At 36.8% G+C, this 23,915-nt stretch overlaps 1 protein-coding gene across 1 annotated transcript; it reads left to right on the top strand.

Moving 5' to 3' along the window:
- Positions 1 to 3,254: 3,254 nt before the first annotated feature.
- On the top strand, positions 3,255 to 11,090 carry LOC140166679 (arrestin domain-containing protein 17-like). Its single transcript, XM_072190177.1, has 6 exons — positions 3,255 to 3,426; positions 4,950 to 5,114; positions 6,239 to 6,480; positions 7,673 to 7,873; positions 8,747 to 8,959; positions 10,902 to 11,090. Exons 1-6 carry the CDS (start codon positions 3,255 to 3,257, stop codon positions 11,088 to 11,090), a joined length of 1,182 nt encoding a protein of 393 aa, XP_072046278.1.
- Positions 11,091 to 23,915: the final 12,825 nt, after the last annotated feature.

Raw genomic sequence — 23,915 nt, 5'->3', positions numbered from 1 at the left:
TCAGCCGTAGATGTTAGCATTGATAAACTACCTGACATCAGCAGTAGATGTAAGCGTTGGTAAACTACCTGATATCAGCAGTAGATGTAAGCGTTGGTAAACTACCTGATATCAGCAGCAGAATATGACCATTAATAAACTACTTGTTATCAGCAGTAGATGTAAGCATTGATAAAGTACCTGATATCAGCAGTAGATGTGAGGATTGATAAACTACCTGTAATCAGCAGTAGATGTGAGCATTGATAAAGTACCTGGTATTAGCAGTAGTTGTTAGCATTGATATACTACCTTATATCAGCAGAAGATGTGAGCATTGATATAAAGGTAGCTGATACCAGCAGTAGATATAAGCATTGATAAACTACCTGATATCAGCAGTAGATGTGAGCATTAATAAAATACCTGATATCAGCAGTAGATGCAGAGGAGGCTTAAAGGCATTCCTACAATGCACTATGATTGGGAAATTTGATCAATATAACCTAATTTTAAAGGCAAAGTCCCCATTGCCACACACACAAAATGGTAATTTTAAAACTTTAGCCAACGAGCTAATAGTTGAGACTTATGACTGATATTTGATTTTCTTACAGGAAACATTCATATTGTCCCACTGCGTTAATTTTATTCCTAAGTCTCGATGTTTTGAATGTTAAATAATAGGATGAAAACAACAGATATTAACACACAATCCCAATGCAAGGTATGATCAACTGTACCACATGTGTACAAAAGCCAGACATACAAGGTCAGAAACCCCATTGGGTTGTGGGAATGTCTTTAAACATCCTCTGCAGTAGATGTGAGCATTGATAAACTACCTGATATCATCAATAGAGGTCATCATTGCATTGCCCAACTACCTGATATTAGCAGTAGATGCGAGCATTGATAAATAACCTGACGACAGCAAGTAGATGTGAGCATTGATAAAATACCTGGTATCAGCAGTAATAAATGTGGGCATTGATAAGGTACCTGTAATCAGCAATAGATGTGAACATTGATAAAGTACCTGATATCAACAGTAGATGTGAGCATCGATAAACTACCTGGTATCAGCAGTAGATGTGAGCATTGATAAACTACCTGGTATCAGCAGTAGTTGTTAGCATTGATAAATTACCTGATAATATCAGCAGTAGATGTGACCATTGATGAATTACCTGGTATCAACAGTAGATATACCAAATATCCGCAGTAGATGTGAGCATTGATAAACTATCTGATATCAGCACTAGATGTGAGCATTGCTATAAAAGTAGCTGATACCAGCAGTAGATATAAGCATTGATAAACTACCTGATATCAGCAGTAGATGTGACCATTGATAAACTGCCTGATATCGGCCAGTAGAATTGAGCATTGATAAACTACCGTACCTGATATCACGGTATATGTGAGCATTGATAAACTAGGTAAATGTGAGCATTGGTAAAGTACCTGATATCAACAGTAGATGTGAGCATTGATAAACTACCTGATATCAGCAGTAGATGTGAGCATTAATAAACTACCTGATATCAGCAGTAGATGTGAGGATTGAAAAACTGCCTGTAATCCGCAGTAGATGTGAGCATAAATAAACTACCTGGTATTAGCAGTAGTTGTGAGCATTGATAAGCTACCTGAAATCAGCAGAGGAAGTGAGCATTGATAAACTGCCTTGATCAGCAGTAGATGTGAGCATTGATAAACTACCTGGTATCAGCCGTAGATGTGAGCATCGATAAACTACCTGGTATCAGCAGTAGTTGTGAGTATTGACAAACTACCTGATATTAGCAGTAGATGTGAACATTGATAAAGTACCTGTAATCTGCAGTAGATGTGAGCATAAATAAACTACCTGCAATCTGCAGTAGATGTGAGCATTCATAAAGTACCTAGTATCAGCAGTAGATGTGGGCATTGATAAAGTACCTGGTATCACCCAAGAGTGAGACGGTCATTTTTGCAAAGGTCGCGAACGTTAATAATTTGACCTTGAACGGAAAACACGCATGAGACGATAGATGTACGACAGCGGCTAAAAACAGTACCTTTATTCTCATTCTTAACACTTCAATTCAAATAAAAATATCACATCAAATCCTACATTTTACAAGGAATTACCTAGGGTTTAAAATCGATCAGGCCCGTTGTTGCTATTTGTCTCCGATTGGGGCATTGGTTCAAATAGCGAGTAGGCCTACGAGCCGCGTCGATGTACAAGCGCTGAACCGTATTATATTTAGAGAATAAAGGTATTGTTTTTAGCCGCTGGAGTGCATCTATCGTCTCATTTAGCACGGGCGACATCATTATTTTAAGTAAAACAACGAGACGAAGCCGTGTTATTTTACGCCAAAAATGTTATTGTTTTGTACTTATGGATGCAAAAACTGTTCTCAGTTTTACCAATGATATCTCAGGGATATGACAAATAAGATAATTTGAAAGAAATTTCATGACTTCATTTATAGCTTTTAAAGAATCTATTATTAAGTTCATGTTAATTAATTTATATGAAGAAACAACACTTATAATTCTTTTGTGTCAGTTCTTTGATGTTTAATGCACGATAAGCATATCTACGCGGTTCAAACTTGATATGCGCAAACATGGCAAAAGTGGCCCAACACGTTTTCTGGACGATTTAATCAATCGGACATAACTTTTGAACCCAAGCTAGTAAAGAAACCAACTAAACGTCTTCTTTTAGCCAAGCTATTACTGATTGCATTGCATATAACATTTGTGCCATAACATACACCCTGTAGTGGTCGCACGGGGTTCACTCAAGCATTAAGATATACCAGTCACTTGCCTTTGTTGATAAACATTGAGGTCAATGGTCAACTCATCTTTAATCTAATAAGAAATCTAATAAGAAAGAAAGACTAAGAAAGAAAGACTAAGAAAGAAAGAAAGAAAGAAAGAAAGAAAAAGAAAGAAAGAAAGAAAGAAAGAAAGAAAGAAAGAAAGAAAGAAAGAAAGAAAGAAAGAAAGAAAGAAAGAAAGAAAGAAAGAAAGAAAGAAAGAAAGAAAGAAAGAAAGAAAGAAAGAAAGAAAGAAAGAAAGAAAGAGCTAGCTGCTGGCTCACAGTGACACGTACACGCGTAGTAGCTTGCGTACTACGCAATGCGTAGTATCATAGACGCGCATTCGACAAACGCGACGCGAACCTTCATACCGCTCCATTCGATAAAGACGAGGCAATTTTGTAAATGACTGAAAATAATTCATGAATTATTAAAATTGTATCAAGAATGGATAGGTCTGAGCAAAACAAACATCAGAACAGAGTATTGAGACAAAAAGAGTGTAAATTGCACCAATTCGAAGTGATATTCGACAGTGATAAACAGTATAAAGCAGGTGAATGGGTTACCGGACTTGTAAAAGTTGGGGTATCCGAAGCTCCGCTGAAAAACATTGAAGGTAGGTTTATTTGTTTATTTATTAGGCAAAATTGCCATTCAACAAACACACAAAAAAGGGAAATGAGGTAAACAAATTCAGCATACAATTGTGAGTTGAGTCGGTATCAACCGATTCATGGATTAACTGCATTAAAGGAGGATTTCCTGATCCTAACATCCTCTTTTAATGCATGCATGACATTTTTCAGTAGATATCCACGAAAAAAACTTTTTCCCAAAATTTGAATTGATTCCGATTTTGCGTATTATGCATGATTTATGTGTATTACACGGCGTTCATGCTATAGGCCACTGTTGTAATTTCGTTCTGGTATACCAGAACATGAGAACGAAATTCAAATTTGATGATATTTTTGCTAAACAAATTAAGCTGCAAGAAACTTTTTGTACATAAACATTATGTACCCAGAGGTTTCCAGTGGTATCAAAATCTCAACTTTTTTGAAAAAAGTGGGGTGAGGTGGGGGGATGAGGCTGTGGGTCACGAAATGGCCTTTTAATTCCATGTTACACCAACTCCAGGGTATGTTATGTTCTGTACTGTTCAAATACTTCTCAATGCTTCATACGGAACCAGGCAAGAAGAAATTTGTACGCAGTTCTTCATTTCATTGACTATCCGTTATTTATTTAGGGCTATATATCTTTTGTTTTAAACTTTAGCAAACTCGACTGAGTTTTTTTAATTGAGAACTCCTGCACTACTCAGCTGTTTTCGCCAAACGTTTGTCAAACGTTAGTTTTTTTAAAAACCTTTGTCAAATGTTTATGGAGCAAATTGTTTGTCAAACGTTTCATTTTAATCATCTTTTATTTGTTTGACAATTAAAATGTTTGCCACACCTTTTGAAATTTATGTTGAATTTAAATGAAATTTGGCCAAAAATAACGGGTTTTTTTTTAAATTTCTGGTTTAAAATGTGATTTTTGATATAAAATGTGATTTTTGGTGAAAATGTAAATTTGTAAAAAAATTGTTGGTCATATTTGATAACAAAATGTGATTCTTGGTTAAAAAATGTGATTTTAGTCAAACTCAAAATGTGATTTTTAGTCAAATGTGACTTTTGGTCAAAAATGTGACTTTTGGTCATAATTTTTGTTTTTGTTTGATGAAAATTTACGAACATCGATGTGACGATTTTCTTGACAAAAAGTTACTATCAAACAATTTCTACAAATTATTAACAAAACTTATTTTAATTGTTTGCCATACATTTATTTAATTCATTTTATACATTGCTAATTAAACGTTTGTCAAACAATTGCCGATCACAATGTTTGTCAAACATTTAGTCAAACGGTTTATAAACGGATAAGGAGCCAAACGTTTGTTCAACATTTTCATAAACGTTTGGCAAACGTTTGCGATCGCTAAATGTTTGGCAAACGTTTGGCGAAATCGGCTATATGATAGATATGATAAGAAAATGAATCATTTGTATAAGAAAATTATTGTTGAATATCGCTGTTAAATCTTATTCGTCTTTGTGATTTTCATTATCATTTGTTGTTGTATAGGAATTGCTTTACACTACGAAGGCAGCGCCATGACAGAGTGGATAGAACAAGAATTTAATCCTCGTAATTTATCAGGGCCTGGTGAAAATTACAAAACGACACGTCATGTCAAATATTTTGCAAGAGAAACATACTTCAAAGAAAAAATCTTTATTGTAGAAAAAGGTAGGCCTACCCTTAACAAACAAAATTCTTTGAAAATAGATGTATGATGTATAAAACAGTAAGTGCATCGCACTCCCCATTCGTACCCGGGTTCGACTACCACATGAATTCTATAGACGAATCCAACGAGTCAAGTCATGGTCAGGATTTGGTCGGCCATTATTGGGTCCCCGCATGCACCAAACTGGTGTTGTGAGTTCCCAATTGGGTGGATTAAACCCGCTTAAAATTCGATGTTAGATTATTTTGTGTTGTAAACTGTCATCATTCTTTTGTCTACGTGTAACACGGGTGATAGAATGCAGTTTATAATACATTTCAAAACCACATCATCCCACATTTTAGGTGGGATAGTTGGGTACCTGTCGCAGCTAATGGTTGCCATTGAGGAGCAGGAATGCGTGAAATTGGATTCGTCTATAGGCTGTCTAAAATCACGTCTCTGTTGTCGATCGAAGGTGTGATTTGTTGTCACTGAAAATGAATGAGTAACCTCAGCCTACTCCCTATTCCAGAAAAATACAGCACTCATTTTTTGGGATTAAAAATATATTATCAAGTTCTGCCAAATGAAACAAAGCTCAATCCTTTAGTTAGTCCTAACTGGCAATAAAAGAAAAAATTCACTATTTTACTAATTTCTTGAAAAAAGAGCCAAAAACATGCATTTTCGGCATATTTTCTGACAATCGAGTCACAAAAATCAAGGACTTGGAACAAGTCTAAGCATTTAAAATCTTGAGTATATGCTGAAATTTTGCTATAATTTTCGCTTTTTGGGTGATTAAATGATTGGTTATCGGAATGAAACATGTCTTTTCCAAAAATTAGACTGCATAAACTGAAATTAGTCTAGGTACAAGTCTTTGGGCTTGATTGTCACAGCATACGAAAAACACCCTAAAACGCATGTTTTTGGCCCTTATTTCCCAAAAATTGACCAAATATTAAAATTGGACTTTTATTGCCAGTTAGGACTAACTAAAGGATTAGGATTTAGCTATGTTTCATTTGGCAAAACAGGATAATATTTTTTTAATCCCAAAAAATAGTTCTGTATTTTTCTGGAATAGGGAGTAGTCTATGAGGCATAGGCCTATATTAACGACACATTTTTTTTGCAGATAACCGACACAATGGACAAGAGTACCGGCTGTCTTTGAATATCGGCAAACACGTGTTACCATTCAAGTTTCAAATTCCCGCCATTCTACTACCGCAGTCGTATGAGTGCAAATATGGCTACATACGGTACAAAGTGTTCGCCAGCATTGTAAGGAAACGTGAGAACGATTTGACAACGCAGGAGAGATTATTTACCGTGCTGGGATCTGGTACCAACGTCAAAGCCAACACTAAGCAGGGAGTGAGTTTGTTTCCTTCAATTAAGGGCTCGGATATCGACGTTCCCACGTATTTTTGTGGGACCTGAGAGGCTGAGAGCACACATCAGACATATCGAATTGCATTTTTAAAACGAGGAATGTAGGCTTATGGGTGGCTAGTAGTGTTCATCTCTTTCTCCCCCCCCCTCACCTTTAGAATCTGTGCTCCCCCGCACGCACGCCCAATGATGGCTGACTCCGCCTCTCTCCACGTCCCCTTTATCGTTCTCTCTCTCTCTCTCTTCCTCTCTCTCTCTCCATCTCTCTCTTTTCCCCCTGCTATCTCCCTCACTCTCTCCCCCATCCGGCCCCTCACCCTCTCTCTCACACCCTCCCTTTCTCCCCGATCTTTAAAGATTGCCCAGTGGGCAGTGGCGTAGCCAGGATTTTGAAACCGAGGGGGCACAACTTGTAAATGTATACCGACGGAAATAGTTTTGCCGACGGAAGTTGTGATTTGTTGACCCAAAATTTTTTGCATGGTTTGAAAAAGTGAAGAGCAAAAAAAAGAAGAAGAAAAAAAAAGGATATTAGGCGGTACCAACATAAAAACACACAATTTTAATGTAAAATTCCATTTCATTCACAATTTGTCCACTTTTTTCTGTCACCCTAGGTATAAAATATAGTCTATTGTTAAACCAATTTTTTTTTCACCAACGCCTTCAGTCTTCCGACAGCCTTACATGTTCCGACGGCCACGGGGAGGGCACGCCACTGCCAGTGGGCACACCTGATGTTGAAATCACTTTGAAATCGAAATCAATTTCGACGTTGAAATCAGGTTGAAATCACGTTGTATTTGCAAATGGACGTCAACCTGACGGACTTCAACCTGATTTCAACCTATAGTTTGTCCACATAGAAGTACAAAGTACATAGACCTCGGAAACTGGAGGTATGAGAATAATTATTTCAGTGCAATGCTTCTTTGGCGCGCCAACTGCTGCGCGATTTGTGCACCACGCTTTTGACGCGTCGCGTCGCGCTCGTGTGTGACGCAAAGCATCGACCCCCCGATGCCACAGATTTCGTTTGTACTTCTAAGTGGACAGACTGTAGAGATTAGTTGAAATTAGGTTGAAATTTCAAACTCTTTCTCTTAACCAACAACAATGCTAAAAGGGCCAATGGCTTGATGTTTGTTTTTGTTTTGTTTTTGGTTTCATGTAGAGGACTCTGAGGCTGCCTTCAACGAAAGTAAAAGAAACCCCAGAAGTGTGCTGCTGGCCATGGCGCACGTCCGTTCCAATAGACGCGTCATTCCAAGTAGACAAACGCGGCTGTGTTCCCGGAGAAACCGTGTTTGTATCCGGCTCTGTGGGGTATTTCTCTCGCCGCACCAAACCTTCTGTCAAAATTTCGTTACAGCAGGTATAATGTCATTTTTGTGATTCTATAGTTTTCAGCACAGTTCTTCAGCGGTCTGCCAATTTGTCTGCCAATTTGTCGAAAGTGGGGTTCTGATTGGCTAATTGAATCACGTCATCATCACATCGGCACTCGGCTAGTCAAGCTGCGTAGCATCGCGTGACCTAGTTTTTTACGCAATAATCTGACAGAGCAGACGGACACCGCTGAAGTAATTTTACTGAAAAGTATAACATCCTCTTTTTACATTCCCAAATTTCTGATGATTACGATTTTGCGTTTGCGAGTTATGCATGATTTATGTTTATTATATTGCTCCGTGCTGTCATTTCTTTCTGCTAACAGAACATAAATACAAAGTTGACGATATTTTTGCTATTAATCTGCAAGATGTTTTTGCACACAAACAGTATATAGGCCTATACTATTTTTACCAGTTGCATGTTCAAAGCACGCCTATATGCAGCGTCTTTAAGCGGGTGCGCACCAACGCACTGAGCGAAAGATAGCGATTTGAAACTGCGCCTAATGAAATACGCACTGACGTCACTGCCCCATCGTGGTAAAAAATAGACTTCTCCGTATACATGGTATAGTCCACTTGCCAATTGTGCATACTCTGGCTATTACATTTAAGCTTAAAACTCTGATTTAATTAATGTGTGCACAATTGACAGATTTTCACATCTGATCTGGACTAAAGTTAGTCTCCATTTGGGGGGTGCTGATTTTGAAAAGTGGACTTTTTTTCCAGGAGGGGGCGATTTTGTGAAAAGTGGACAAAATTTGGACTTTTTTGTCCAAAAAAGCGTAAAAAACCGCACCCCCTCCCCCCACCAGTTTAGCAAAATGGTAATAAAATTATTTTCAACACAGATCACAATCGCAAGAGCCAAGCGTGATGGGAAAGGTGGAGAACACGATAAATACATCTTAAAAGTACTGGTGGAACACACAGTGGAAGAAAGTGATGGTCATGCCGAGGTGACGTTTGATCGCATTCCGCTGACGATTTCGCCTTTTTGCCCTCCAGCTCGTGTCCATGCCCAAGATGGCTGTTGTATCATGGACATAGTTTATTGTGTTAAAGTGAGTGTATTATTGGAGTTAAAAGTATATCGTCAGGGCGGGAAAAACTTCATGTACTTTTTGCCCTTGAACATGGATGAAGCAAACCATTCTATATAAAGTCAACACCTATACAAGGCTTTATCCATTTTCAATGGCCAAAAGTAAATATGAGATGTTTCCTGCATGCATTTTTGGCCCTTAAACATGGATGAAGCAACCTCTCCAATATAAAGTCTACACATAGGCCTACAAGGCTTTATCCATGTTCAAGGGCCAAAAGTACATGAGGTTTTTCGCGCCCAGTGAATATATTTAATATTCTATTACTCTTACGACCCATTATTCAAAATCGCGCACTGTGATTTGTTAAAACGCATCACGTGAGAGCCCATTATTCTGCAATAATGGGTCAAGCGCCGTAACACATTCTACGCACAGCATTACGCTTGGTTGCGCGTGCAACATTTCTGCGATACGCGCTGTCACTTACGCGTACTCGCTCCACCTTGAAGTAAAAACTTAAAATTTTTGTTCCAAAAAATGATATTTTCTCTTTAAATCGCACTATTTTCTGGTAATAGAATAGAAATAAAGGGTGCAGCATTATCCTTTACACGCAAATAATGTGTCCTCGGCAGTAAAACGTTTAAATAATGGGTTCGGCTGCGCCTCACCCATTATTTACGTTTTACTGCCTCAGACACATTATTTGCGTGTAAAGGATAATGCATTACCCTTTATTTCTTAAATTATTATATCATCATTCCGATTGTCTAGTAAAATCTATTTTACGTCAGTCAATGGAGAATTGTCATAATATAAGGCTCTATGGGTTTTCCTCAGAATTTGACATTTGAAAAAATAAAATAAAAGGGCCTCCCTCGATTCTGGCGCGCGAAAAAAATGCCATACATATATATTGAAGCTAAAATTAGAGAATAAATGATAGGATTTTGTCTTTTGCCTATACAATATCGTGTCATAATGGATGGGCTGGCCAATATTTTGAGTAGTGGATGCCTAGTAAGAGCTCTTGCACCTGGACTTCGCTCCTGGACCTCACCATGCTCACCGCTGGATCCCCACCGCAAATCTGGATAGTGGTGCTTGATGAATTCGCTTTCAACCATTTATAGGCCTATATCAACTTCTTTGCGGTAATTATAGGGGAATGGGATATCACGAAAAAAAGTGCACGCGTTGAAATAGGCGTATCTAGACACATGTAAAATTGCCAAATTTGAGCTCGTAAATAATTGGTAATGGCCCGCAGAATTTTAGACTGCCCTTGGACATTTCATATAAATTTGTAAGCACTCTTGATGATCTTTAGCAAAGTCATAGTTCATTGAATTTACAACCAAAACAGACGAAAATAGTAACTTTTTGCACAAGTTTTGCAATTTAAAGAGAAAAATTGGTCATTTCTCATTGAAATGAAGCTGGTATAATATAAGTGTGCTCTTTCATTTAATGACATAAAATTTTAAAAACAATGTAAGGAACACTTGAGGTTTTGATTTTTAAAACCTACATTTTAGTCAAAAATTGTGCCCAGATTTTTCTCAACAGATTTACCACATTCGCCTTCCTATAAACATTGAATTGCTTTATCTGTTGACGTAATGAAAAAATGTTTTTAGGGGGAAGTGTCAGTTTTCGTTCAATATAAACAAATTCTAATTGGATGAAGGGAACACTTGAAGTGTTGACAAAAACCAATCACAGATGCCTATTTTCCACTAGATCTCACACAGCTCTTATGATGCTATGTACTGAACCATGTAGCAGCCTATAAACACCGACTGGGTAGAGACTAAACTCGCTGTGCTTGGAAATATCTGTGTGATCAGATGTATCGAGAGGGAACTGTGCGTAGATGCATTTATAAGAGATTCATTTTGTAGCCAAACCTTTTCATATGCGGCTAACACTATTATGGTCTTATTGCATTTATCAGCTTGAAGCCGATGTGAAAGGACTTGGTTGTTTCATCCACCCAATCATCATCGGTAGTGCATTCAGCAGTGAGAAAATACCTCTGGATCTCGCTATCGTCGCACCTGCAAGCAACAACAGCTATAGGCATGAAGGCCTACAGTCTTGTGGAGATATGGCATGGCCTGTTAACGTTCCTTTCCGTACGTAGGGTAGACCCATATAGTTTGAAGCATCCCAACATTGAATATCATCCCATTGTGGGATTGTCTGCTGCAACAATGTAGCATTCTGTTAAAAATGTCAGTATGATAACAGTCAATGTAAGTTGGATGTGGACAACTAGCATTATACTACCACCACATGTGCGATGCGTTGCCGCACTGCATTCCCAGCAAACACAAAACATTTTCGACATCATTCGCGAAAGGTTATAAAAGGTTGTCAGAAAACGTTTAAATGTTTTTTGTCTGTTAGGTTTTGTTTGTCGACTATGTACACAGTGATTTTCATCATTCCAGTGTACTTTTGTACTGTTTTTCTGACACCTCTGTGGGTTCTGGAATTGGCAATTGTTGGCCATTAAATTTGGCACTCTGCACCGAACTTTGCCTGTTTTTAGGCCTACATTGGTTGTTTGGTTTTTGTCTTATGTGCTCAGTGATTTTCATCGCTTGTTCTAGTACACTTTTTCTTCTAATGCCTATTTTGTCCTCCCCCCTTCATACTGTCTAGTCCGTATTTTACTTGTTCCCCCACGTCTAGTTGGTGTACCTAGACTACCCCGTAGTCCACTTGCCCATTGTGCATACTCTGGATATTGTATTTAAGCTTAAAACTCTGATTTAATTAATGTGTGCACAATTGATAGATTTTCACATCTGATCAGTCACCCTACTCCCTCGGTTTGTTAAATTTCGGGGTTCGCTATCAATAAACTGGTAGATTCCAAAATCAGAATTGTTCAGTATTAAAGTGAGCCGTTATAATTATGCAAGATAATGTTGCATTCAATTACTTTTATTGTCACTAATCGTCTGATATCTTTAACTCTTTATGACCATTTTACGATTTAATACGTTAATTTTAATAAACATCAGTATAATTTTGAGTTCAACGAAATGGGTTCATCATGACTAATAATAACATATTTTTAATAAAATTCGACTATGGCATAGTCTATGGTGTACCTTGCTTTTTTTTCTTTCCAGTAGTTTAAATGTCGGGTTATATAAAGGGTACATTAATGGTATAAAACGTTTTCACAACATTAAATAACATTTGTTGGTAATTTACTGCACAGCAAGCACAAATATTTTACAGAAAACATTTAAATGTCGGGTTATAAAATAAAGGATATAAAAACGTTTTAATAACATTCCAAAAACATTTTTGAAAACTTGGTACAAATCATTCTAAACAGAATGTTATTTTGGGGTTGAAAAAATATTTTGCAAAAAATGTTTGCCCAAAATATTTACAATAACGTTTTAAAAATGTTTTCACGACCTTTATATAACCCGACATTTAAATGTTATTACAACGTTTTGTAAAAAACATTTTAAGAACATTTCTGTGTTTGCTGGTTGCAAATATTTTAGCATAATGTTATTTAAGTGTTGACAAAATATTTGGCCAAAAATGTTTGCAGAAATAGTTTACAATGAGATTTCGAAAACATTTTAAAAATATTGTTGTAGTGTGTTTTCATATAATGGTTTTAAAACGATTTCATGACCTTTACATAACGTTAAACCCAACATTTTAATGTTATTAAAACGTTTTTACCTAAACCAAAACCCAAAATATAACTTATTTAAAACGTTTTAAAAACGTTTTTGTGTTTGCTGGGTTGTACTGCAAACTACTGCATTGTGATATCGCAACTTGGAAATGCGACGAGTTGCGTTGAGTTGCGGCAAAAAGTAATCGATATATCGGCATCGCAAAGTAACACATCGCAAATGCGGTGATAGTATGAACGGACCTTACAGCCATTATGCATTGGGTTTAGGGAATACAAAAACCCAAAAAGACATTTTGATTTTGGTGGTATGGCATATAGGGATGGCCACTGTTAATACATTATATGCTAGAACGGTTTCCTACTTAAGGTCCGTTTATACTACCACCGCATTTGCGATGCGTTGCTTTGCGATGCTGATATATCGGTTACTTTTTACTGCAACTCAGCGCAGCTCGTCGCATTTCCAAAAAAATGTATTTAACTTCATTGCGATATCGCAATGCAGTACCGTAGTTTGCAGCACGATGCAGTGCGGCAATACACCGCATCACAAGCCAATGCATCGCAAATGCGGTGGTGGTAATATGAAGGGACATTAAAATGCATTGGGTTTAGGGAATAATAGGCCTACGTGACCCGAAGACATTTTGATGGTATGGTATTAGGGAGGGCACTCAACTTTGGAAGCGACGGTATATGTACCTGTTAATAGGCCCCCATTTTGAAGTCAAATATACCCGATGAACCCCTTTGGTGCAGCTACCCAATGACCCCCTTTTTTCTAGAATATATTGTTTCATCAAAATGCCACAAAATAATGCAAAAACTTTCAAATTCTCTTATTTCTGCAAATTTGCATTGTAAATTTGGAACAAACAATATAATTGAACTCCATTTATATTTTCAAAATTTTCTACCTGATGACCGTTTTTTTGAAATTTTATACACAATGGCCCCCCTTTTTTCAAAATATTATGGCCCCCTTTTTTGATTTGTTTGTACCCAATAACCCCCTTTCTTTAAAACAATGTTTTGTACCGATAGGCCCCTACTTCGCAACACCGCGTAGGCACATATCCGTCTCTTCTAAAGTTGAGTGCCCCCAGTCCCTGCACAGTAGCTATCTCTGTGCTGTATATTTTATTCGGATACTGACATTAAAGCAATATTATAACATTATCATACAAAATAGATTAGCATTTCTTTGACATAAAATGTTAGTTTTTACTGTCAGATATATCCCCTTTTATTTTGAGCCGAACAACTACGTCAAAGCAAAGAAAATTGGAATTTACTACCAGCGCGTATGTCGCCAATACGTACCACTCCTTCGGTCATGTTATGGTACGACCCTTTGTTGTGTAGATCACCGTCCCGCACTGTGTGTTATGAACATCGTGTATGCGTTCGACTAATAATTCCATCGTAATAATAAGACGCCGGTTCCGGCGCTTTATTCAAAATATCGGATTTTGACAAAACTACAGCACCTAGAGTCTTGATTTTTGCAGGGTATATTGGTTTAATAAAGTACAATATAATTGTGCAAAAAAATGAATTTTAAAAAATCAGTGAGGGCGTCCTCAACAGCAAATGTTATAATATGGCTTTAAGGGCTCAGATAGCGACTTAGGGACCTGAGAGCACATCCGACATGGCAGGCCTCAAATTCTGGGGCACTAATTTTCAAGGCCACTGGGCAAAGACAAAGAAGGGCACCAAGGCCAACAAATGATAAAGAATGCCTTGGAAGTTGATAAAAGATCTAGGGCACCAGGGCCAAAACTGAACAAGAGCACCAATGGCGCTGTGGCTCTGTGCTTTTTTGAATGTGAAAGTAATTGCAGTCGAATGTGCAACAGGTGAAATCATATACATTGTATGTGCCAGATCACATGCAATCATACATCTTGCTGGTTGGTAGCTATATCTTATTTGCAGAGCATAATACATCCATCAATAAGTTTCATATCCACATGAGGTTTTAGTAATTTGACCACAGATGACCCCAAAATGACATTCCAAAAATTTGGCTTGAAATGTTGACTGTACCCACCAAGTTTCATGCCCATGCGAGTTTTTAGTAACTTAACCTCAGATGACCCCTGGGTGACCTCGGATGACCCCGAAATGACCTTCCAAAAATTTGACTCTAAATGTTGACTGTACCCACAAAGTTTCATGCCCATACATCAGTTTTTAGTAATTTGACCTCAGATGACCCCTTGGTGACCTCAGATGACCCCAAAATAACCGTCTGAAAATTTGACTCTAAATGTTAAGTGTACCCACCAAGTTTCATGCCCATACAAGTTTTTAGTAATTTGACCTCAGGTGACCCCTTGGTGACCTTGGATGACCCCGAAATGACCGTCCGATAATTTGACTCTAAATGTTGACTGTACCCACCAAGTTTCATGCCCATACGACAGTTTTAGTAATTTGACCTCAGATGACCCCTTGGTGACCTTGGATGACCCCTAAATTACCTTCCGAAACTTTGACTCATAATGTTAAGTGTATCCATCAAGTTTCATGCTCATACGACAGTTTTTAGTAATTTGACCTCGGATGACCCCTAAGTGACCTCGGATGACCCCAAAATGACCGTCAGAAAATTTGACTCTAAATGTTAACTGTACCCACCAAGTTTCATGCCCATACGACAGTTTTTAGTAATTTGACCTTAGATGACCCCTGGATGACCTCGAGTGACCTTCACCCACTAACCAATACAAACTTGTTCTGTCTGGGGTCAAGATGCACCCGCCCACCAAGTTTGAAGAATGTGCGACCCCTAGTCTCCGAGAAAAAAGGTTTTTGCATATTATGCATAAATTATGCAAATTAGGTAGGTAATTACCATATTTTGCGCTGAAAATCGAATCAGGTCGAGATCCTCTGGTCATGCTACCCCCACCACGTTTCATCATCATAGGGCTTAGCATTCTTACGGATCCCCAGAAACAGCTTCACAAGGCGGATTTCTTCAGATTTCCAACCATTTTGTAGAAGCGTTCCGCATAAATTATGCAACTTAACAACTAAATGCGCATACTTTTCGCCAAAAAACTAATCAGGTGATCAGCAGGTGTGTCATTCCTGTCACAAGGTTTCGTTACCATGCACCGCTATCAATTTGCGCTGATATTCGCATAAATTATGCAAATTAGCTATGTTAATTTGCATATTTTCACCGAAAACATACAATTACGGAGCAAACTTGGATACCCTTCCTCCCACCAAGTAGCGTCCCGTAGGTCTTACGGTTCCCCAGATACAGCTCCGGACAAACATTCGGACATCCCACCCCCACACAGACGGAAATAGTGATTACTAAGTCCCATCCTGAACAAAGTTCAGAAATGAAATTTTATCAATTTGCGCTGATTTTTGCATAAATTATGCAAATTAGCTATGTTAATTTGCATTATTTTTCACCGAAAACATACAATTACGGAGCAAACTTAGATTCCCTTCCTCCCACCAAGTAGCGTCCACGTATCATGAGGTCTTACAGTTTCCCAGATACAGCTCCAGACGGACACACGGACATCCACACCCCGGACAGACAGAAATACTGAGGCGAGACAAAAATGAAATTTTATAACAAATTTTTGTGACTTGAGATCATTTGCATTTTTTTGTAAACACCAAACTGTTCTGTCCTGACATGTCTGTTGTGTCATGTGTGTTGAACCCGGTCCAACCGAACAATCGTAAGTTCTGTTCGGATCTGGATCTGCCTGGTCTGGATGCTGTACTCCGATTAAGCAGGACTAGCCTACATCACATCAGTGTTTATTTCTGATAGATTTCACTTCATGATTTTTTCTTTAATTTCATCACTTACGAAAGTACAAAAGTAGACAATCTAGTAGTCAGTATAACCTCGGAGCAGTTCGTGTGAGACCTACGTACATGGAATAGTAGTACATGGCTTCCGAATTTGGAACTTCACATGTTCAACTTGTCATGCCGGTCGAGTCCCGCGTTTACAACTAAAATCAAACCACTTCTAGATTAAGTCCATCGCTGAATTTTACAAATAACTTAAATAAACATCTTTATATTTAATAAAAAAAAATATTATGGTATGCTCGTAAATGCTTCGGAATGAGATTTACCAGAAGCTCATGAGCTCAGAATGGTAAACAAACTAGCGTATTTTCACCTCGATTATGCACCGTAGCTCTCTGTGGTTGAGTTTGCAAGGTCAGTGGGTCAGTGAACTTAGTCTCCTATGCAGCCAGTTTGGTTACGCTCCCTCCACAAAAATGTTTGTGTGGAAGGGGCGGAACCAAACTGGCTGCTGTGGAGACTACTGCAAGAATCGATCAATCACACAAAACTGTTTGCTGATTGGTTCAGAAATGGTGATGTCATCAATCAAGAAAAACTAATCGATTTATTGGTTCAAAATAGCCTCATAGAAAAGTACGAAGTTTGTTGAGCATCGCAGCTTATCGGTAAAAACGTGACCTTTAACAAAAAATCGGCACAGTGCTTTCGTACTGCACTTGCGCAAGCCAATAGTCCCCCAGAAAAGTCATTTGTTCAGATTTATTCGGGGATTTATTCAAGATTCAGACATGTTCTTGACTATTTTTGACATTCCTTACCTATCTCTTTATTTAAATTATAAAGAAATAGTGAAGAAAAGTTAAGAAGTAGTCAAATAATTTCTGATCTGAACTAAATCTTAAGAAATGTACCTCCATTGGTTTCCGTCTGTATTACGCATCTTAAATTATACAGACCAGAATAATCTCTAGCACACACAGGAACCAAGATATAACTCGATTATCGTGACTATTTTGGTCTTTTTACCCAAAAATAATACTTTTATCGCCTGAATTTCAATAAAATCTGGAGTGCAATCGATTCGAAAATAACTTAGCCTTTTTTTTTTAATGATACGGCGACCACCGAGTCATTAAATGATCCTTAGCATAAAAACCAACAGCGTATTGTGGCCTGAAAATGAATGCTAGTTAGTTGCATGACAAAGGCACTGATAAGCTCCGCTCAGAGCCAAAAAGGGCAGGCAATGGTCTCAGTGGCCTCCCTGAAATTCGAACCCTGATCTATGGTATAGGTATATCAGTGCCCCCTCCCTGGTTATTTACTCATGTCAAACACTCAAAACAAACTAAAAAAATTATAATACTTGAAATTACAACATGTCTGTCAAACATTGTATTTATTGGAAAGTTTCAGCAAACAGAAATCATTACACATATGTGCTATAATAAAGCCTGTAAGTGGCTACAGTAACATGACATTTCTACCAGAAAATGTACCTCATGTATAATGACAATACCAACAACTCATTATGTTAAAAATATATCTTGCTTCTAATCACAGAATTAGAAAAGGAGAATTGGGACTTGACCACCATCTTGATACAGGCATGGAGCAAAATTGGGGGTATTTGGTCTCCCTCGGAATGCGCTCAAGGCAATCGTTGTCATGCATGCGCGACATGGATGATGGAATGATTTGATGCGACCTGCACATGATACCATGATGCTTCAGATGAGACATAGAATTGTTTTTGTTCATCTACGCACAGCGTCGGCAAGGACCTCACCCAAATACCCCTGATTTTCTCCCCATAAGCTGATAGCGCTATTGTATGTGGCTGTATAGGGAGTCCGGGTTGTCCTTCTCCAATTCTGTGCTTCTAATACATCATTAACACTGTGGTGTATATATTTATGCTCTGCCCTTTTAGACACCCCCCCATTTTATAGAGATGTGAGCTAATCCCAAAGACACCCCTTTTTTTTACTTTGTGTCAATCCTTAATACCCCCTCTTTCAGTTTCAGCATGGTCAGTAAAAACTGTCAATCTTTTTGTCTACTTCAGGTTAACCCTGAGAGTCCTGGATATGACACTGACCAAAATGTACATTTATATTTGACTCAAATATTCGGGCCCATCATGAGGTAAAAATTTTGTTTAGGAAGATGGCATTTTAGTTGACTCAAGTATGTTACATGTTACACTGTAAAACATATTTTACTCAACACTGAGTAAAAAGGTCACAGCTCAACAGTTGGGTAAAAAATTACTCAACATTGAGCTCATTACAGGTCACAACTCAACTGTTGAGTAAAAAATTACTCAACATTGAGTAATTTTTTACTCATTTATTGAGTTGTGACCTACGCAGTGTTGAGTAAAATATTTTTTACAGTGTACAGAATCTTGACAGGTATTGCAATTGCTGATTGGGACGTTAGAATGACATATTATCAGTCTGGGCAAATTACCGGATCTGGAACTATTATGTGAACTAGAATTTGATAACACTTGAATTTTATCCCCCATGTCAATCCATAATTTTGAGGTTCAGAGAGCCTTTCATATTTTGTCTTGATGTTAATGTGTTAATATGATTATGTAATAAATTTAACTTAATTCTTTTGTCACAGAATTGTATAATTCATTTTAAAACAACTTTCTGTCAAGAAAGCTGCATTTATTTTTGGTCTCAGTTAGGCTTCATTTGAATTTAAAAAGTATGTTTGCAAATATGGGCTTCATTAGTACCAGATCAGATATTGAAGTACGGTATCAGATTTAGTACCCGTTCCTGGTAACATTAACAAACACGACAACAGCAAAACTTACCCAAGTCCCTGCTTAAAGGGGCATTTCGTGATCCACAGCCTCATCCCCCCACTTTTCTCAAAAAAAGTTTTTTTATATATATTTTTTATATCACTGGAATACTCTGGCTACATAATGTTTATGTACAAAATATTTCTTGCAGATTAATTCGTTTAGCAAAGATATCGCCAAATTTGAATTTGAAATTACAACGTATTGTCTATGGAGCAGTGTAATACACATAATCATGCATAACTCGCAAACGCAAAATCGGAATCAACTGAAATTTTGGGAATATGGTTTTTTCGTGGATATGTACTGAAAAATGTCATAAAAAGAGGATGCTAGGATCACGAAATACTCCTTTAATGTTTACACAAGCCGGCATATTATAGGAATTTGGTTTTAAAACTAAAATTAAATAAAATAATTTGCAACTTGTCTGCTAAAGATAGAAATTATTTACAATTTACAAAATATACATAACTGAAAAAAAAATGTATATCATTAGCAAATAAAACAGAGAGAAGTGCAATACAATAGGTGGGAAGTATTTGTGATGCGATCAAGCAAACTGATTCATTTATAAACAAAATCAATTATCAACCCTCTTAGCACTACCTGCCGATCTAACATTGCCTCTGATTGGTCAATTACGTGGTATTTTCACTTTAATCACCAATCAGAATGGAGCTTTGCAAATAATTCGCCCCAATTTTTTGGCATGGTGAAATTATTCTAACAATGCTGCTGATTGGTCTAATTCATAATGAAAACTTCTTTTTGGCCAATAGGCAGGTAGTTCTCATAGGGTTAACAACAAATGACTCACTTGGCTTTATCACATCGCATTTACCATGTTAATGGAATGTGCATAAAAACAAGTCGAATTTGTACAAATTAAAAAAACAGAATAATATGCTATGTACAAGTCTTAAATTATACACAATTTAATTTTTAAAACACTCTGCAGCATCAAAGGCCTTTGTGTATTCCATTTTCTAAGAATACTTCCACAATACTATAAAATTGCACATCACAGCCCTGTTTAATATTACATTTATGGATATATACACAATGCTTACGAATATTCAATATAATACATCAATGTTCTAGAAAGTTTATAAATGCAATGATTTATTAGTTTAAAAAAAAAATATTGCCCTTCAGCATTTTTAAGCTTTTAAAAACATGAGCAAAATATTTTTAAAACAACTTAAATGTAATACAATCTGATCCACTCAGACCGAAGTAGGCAATTTTGTTATTGTCATTAAGAACTTGCTCAGAACCTAAACTGACTGGTGTTGAAATCTCTTAGGCCCTGGCATAATTGGTTTCAAAATTACAAACTTTTATGTGCCCATTTTCATGTTTTTTGTAGTTGTGCTCCTTTGCTCTCATTGGATCAGATTGTGTCACAAATTTAATTTAATTTTAAGGGATCGGATATCAACATTTGCACAGTATTTTTTGTGGGACATGAGAGCACATCAGGCATATCAAATTGCATTCTGAATACAAAGAACGTCCTTCAGATGTCAAATAATTTTAATGTTTTCAAATTTGCAAAATAATACTAATTTTATGGCAAATTATTAAAATTTGATATTTTTTAAACTTTTGATATTTTTCATTCCTTAAAGTAATCTTTATAAATCTAATGATATGTACTTACAGTGTATGTAGCTAGGATGAAAAGCCGACGATCAGTTGAAAATTTTGGCCTTTCATATTGAAAACATTCATTTTTCCACCAAAAGAGCTGAATTTTATTGGTGTTTTTAAGAAAAAAATCTATATCTTCGATACGAAAGGTCAAAATTTTCATATGATGGACGGTTTTTCATACCAACTACATACACTTTAAGGAGGCACACAGGATCACTAATTATCCATTATTATTCACATCATAACTCGAAAACTATTTATGTAAAGTATATAAAAGTATACATTTTTTGAAAGGAAATGAGCTCATACATCCATTTAAAATGTCAGTTTTGGGTCAAAAGTACAATTTTCGAGAAAATCTCAAAAAAGCGGCTTTTTGACCAAACATTTTTGGTCCGCCATAAAAAATTATTTGAAAATCAAAAACTGTAAAACATGAATTTTATTAATTTAGACAAATAAATCTAGAAAGTGTTTTTTATTTTTTCAAATTTTGCTTAGTTTTTAAAATATAGGCAAATAATCAGTAAAAAACGTGTGATCCGTGTTCAAATTTTTGAATCATGGGTGATAAAAAAAAGTTCTAGGCCCTAATTTAAAAAAATGAAAAAACACTATCTAGATTTTGGCCATATCTAAACTTTCGACTTAAAAACTTACCTCAGTGATGCTTCATTTAGACGCTATGGCAGTCCAAAAATGGTTGAAAGTGGTCAAAAGTGAACTTGCCGAAAATCGCGATTTAGAAAAATACAGCGGATTTTAGGTCCATTTTTGAAGATTATTCCATAAATATATAATCCGGTGACTTGTGACGTTTGGTCAAGTAAGAAAATGAGAAGGGCGTCCCAACTGCAGCAGATTGGCATTTTTTGGTGATTTAGAAGGTAAAATATACAATATGACAAAATTATCCGTGCACATTCGGCAGATGTTTATCCACATGGAGCAGCCATTTTATTTACTGCAGTCTTGTTTCCATGGTGCAGCAGAGCGTCCGGCATGGCCGCGGCGTCGCGTTAGCGTTTGAGGAGCGACAGGGCGCGCGGACAGACAGACAGGTTACGCGAATAAATTGCACAGTGCATGGTCGTGTTGCCGCGAACGAAACCATGATTATTTAAGCACAATTTTGTCCTGTTACATATAAAAAAAAGATCATGCTCTGTATTAAAATTTGCGGACATCAGAACATTAAAAGTAGCATAGAATAACTGACAAGCAATTATTTTGCAGATAATCAGGAAGTTTTATGAAATGAAGAATAAATTGAGACATAACCATGATAATTGCGATTTCTGTTTTGTCCTAATTTTCATAATTTTGCTTTAAAAATGCTTTTAATTGATCGTTTTTGGTGATTTTCTTCTTTTTTTCTTTTTTTGGTGTTGACAAATATTGCATTTTTATGTTCATTGTCCTTTTGTGAACCGCAAACATGATGTTGTTACTTCTCGTTGCTTTTTCTTTTTAGTTGGTGCTTGAGAGGCACCACAGCGGCCCGTCCGCGCCAAAGATAGGCATTTTAACACCCGTTATAGCTAGGCCTACACCACAGGAATCCCAAGTAAAATTTTAAAAGATTCTGATGTGTCATTACTCAATATTCCGTTTTTGTTATTGTAATTGTTTGTTGTTATCATATTTTATTTTTAACTTTTTACGGAATATCAAACACGTTACAAAAGTCATAGGCCTATTATAGGCCTAAAGCCACAATAAAGTTGTAAAATATTTTGTACCGCATAAAAAGTGAATAAAATACAACAACAAAAATAAAAAAAAGTGTGTCTGTTCTTGTTTTCAATCAAATAAACCTGTAAAAAGTGGGGTAAAAGTTGTAATGTGTCTTGAATAAACGTCTTGTAAAACGGACAAAAAGTAGGCCTATATATAATGTTAAACGGGCAAAACACGGAGAGGTCACAAGAAAACTGAAAAACACGGAAATTGACATAGCCTAACAAAACCGAATTTCAAAAGTAGAAAACGGAACACTTTATGGCTTTAAATTAGATTGGGGTTTATGCAGTAGGCCTACCGTAGGATATAGGCATCATGCTATAAAGAGCGTTTTAAAACACTGCAATTTAAACATTCACGAAAATGCTTTAAAGCAGTTTACCTTTTAAAGTATGCAGAAAACATTATAAACGTGAAAGTTGAAAGCCAGACAAACATTGCAAATAAAAAGGCATTCGGCCAAAACATTCGCAAAAAGTGTTGTAAAACCAAAAGCTTTTATCGCAATCATGGCATATGGTAGACCTAATAGGCCTACTATTGGAAATGTAGTTAAAATGGGTTATGAAAAAAGCACGAATTTGCGTTTTCGATTATATTTCTCGTTTGAAATTATTATATTTAACATTAAAACATTCATGAAAATGCTTTCATAAACGCGTGCTCGCTATGCCGATTTCAAATATAGAAATTTTTGACATAGAGTTTTAGGCCTATGCCTAGATGGTCGATATGATGTATTGAAATGTCAACGTTTTTGACATTGCGTTAAATGGTCATGAAATGAATGAATGAATGAATGAATGAATGAATGAATGAATAAAATAAAACAAATCTTTAAACATAAAATAATAAGCCTAATGATGTACTATACGGGCTAAGTCTATCCTACTAGCAAAATATTTAGGGCCTACGCTTTTCTATCGTATCTACCAGATTGCGCCATCATTACAGGGCTTCTTACGGGTAACTACTTGAGCCTCATGTTCGTGATCGATCATTTCGGTATTACAGATAAATTTCATCTTTTCAAGTTCAGAATGAAACTTGAAAAACAAAACAAAAACAAACAAAAAATTCACTATTATGTTCATATAAAAAAGACCAATTATTTATACCACTATACCAGCACTTTTTAGCGAAATTTATCGAGTAGGCCTACTGATTCTGGGACGGGGACGGTGGTGGTCTGTCGGCCCGCAGTTTCGCAATGCAATGGTGCAAGCTTTACCTACCTTGGAAGGGATCAATACGAT

This window comes from Amphiura filiformis, chromosome 12 (genome assembly GCF_039555335.1).
Source record: "Amphiura filiformis chromosome 12, Afil_fr2py, whole genome shotgun sequence".
Lineage (NCBI taxonomy): Eukaryota > Metazoa > Echinodermata > Ophiuroidea > Amphilepidida > Amphiuridae > Amphiura > Amphiura filiformis.
The sequence above is the reverse complement of the archived record's forward strand: the minus strand, read 5'-3'. Positions and strand labels throughout refer to the sequence as shown.

Excerpts from the sequence above, each read along its gene's own strand:
- LOC140166679 (XM_072190177.1), top strand. The coding sequence starts at position 3,255 with ATGGATAGGTCTGAGCAAAACAAACATCAGAACAGAGTATTGAGACAA. Across the intron at positions 5,115-6,238 it reads AATCTTTATTGTAGAAAAAG|ATAACCGACACAATGGACAA; the intron begins GTAGGCCTACCC and ends TTTTTTTTGCAG. Across the intron at positions 8,960-10,901 it reads ACATAGTTTATTGTGTTAAA|CTTGAAGCCGATGTGAAAGG; the intron begins GTGAGTGTATTA and ends TGCATTTATCAG.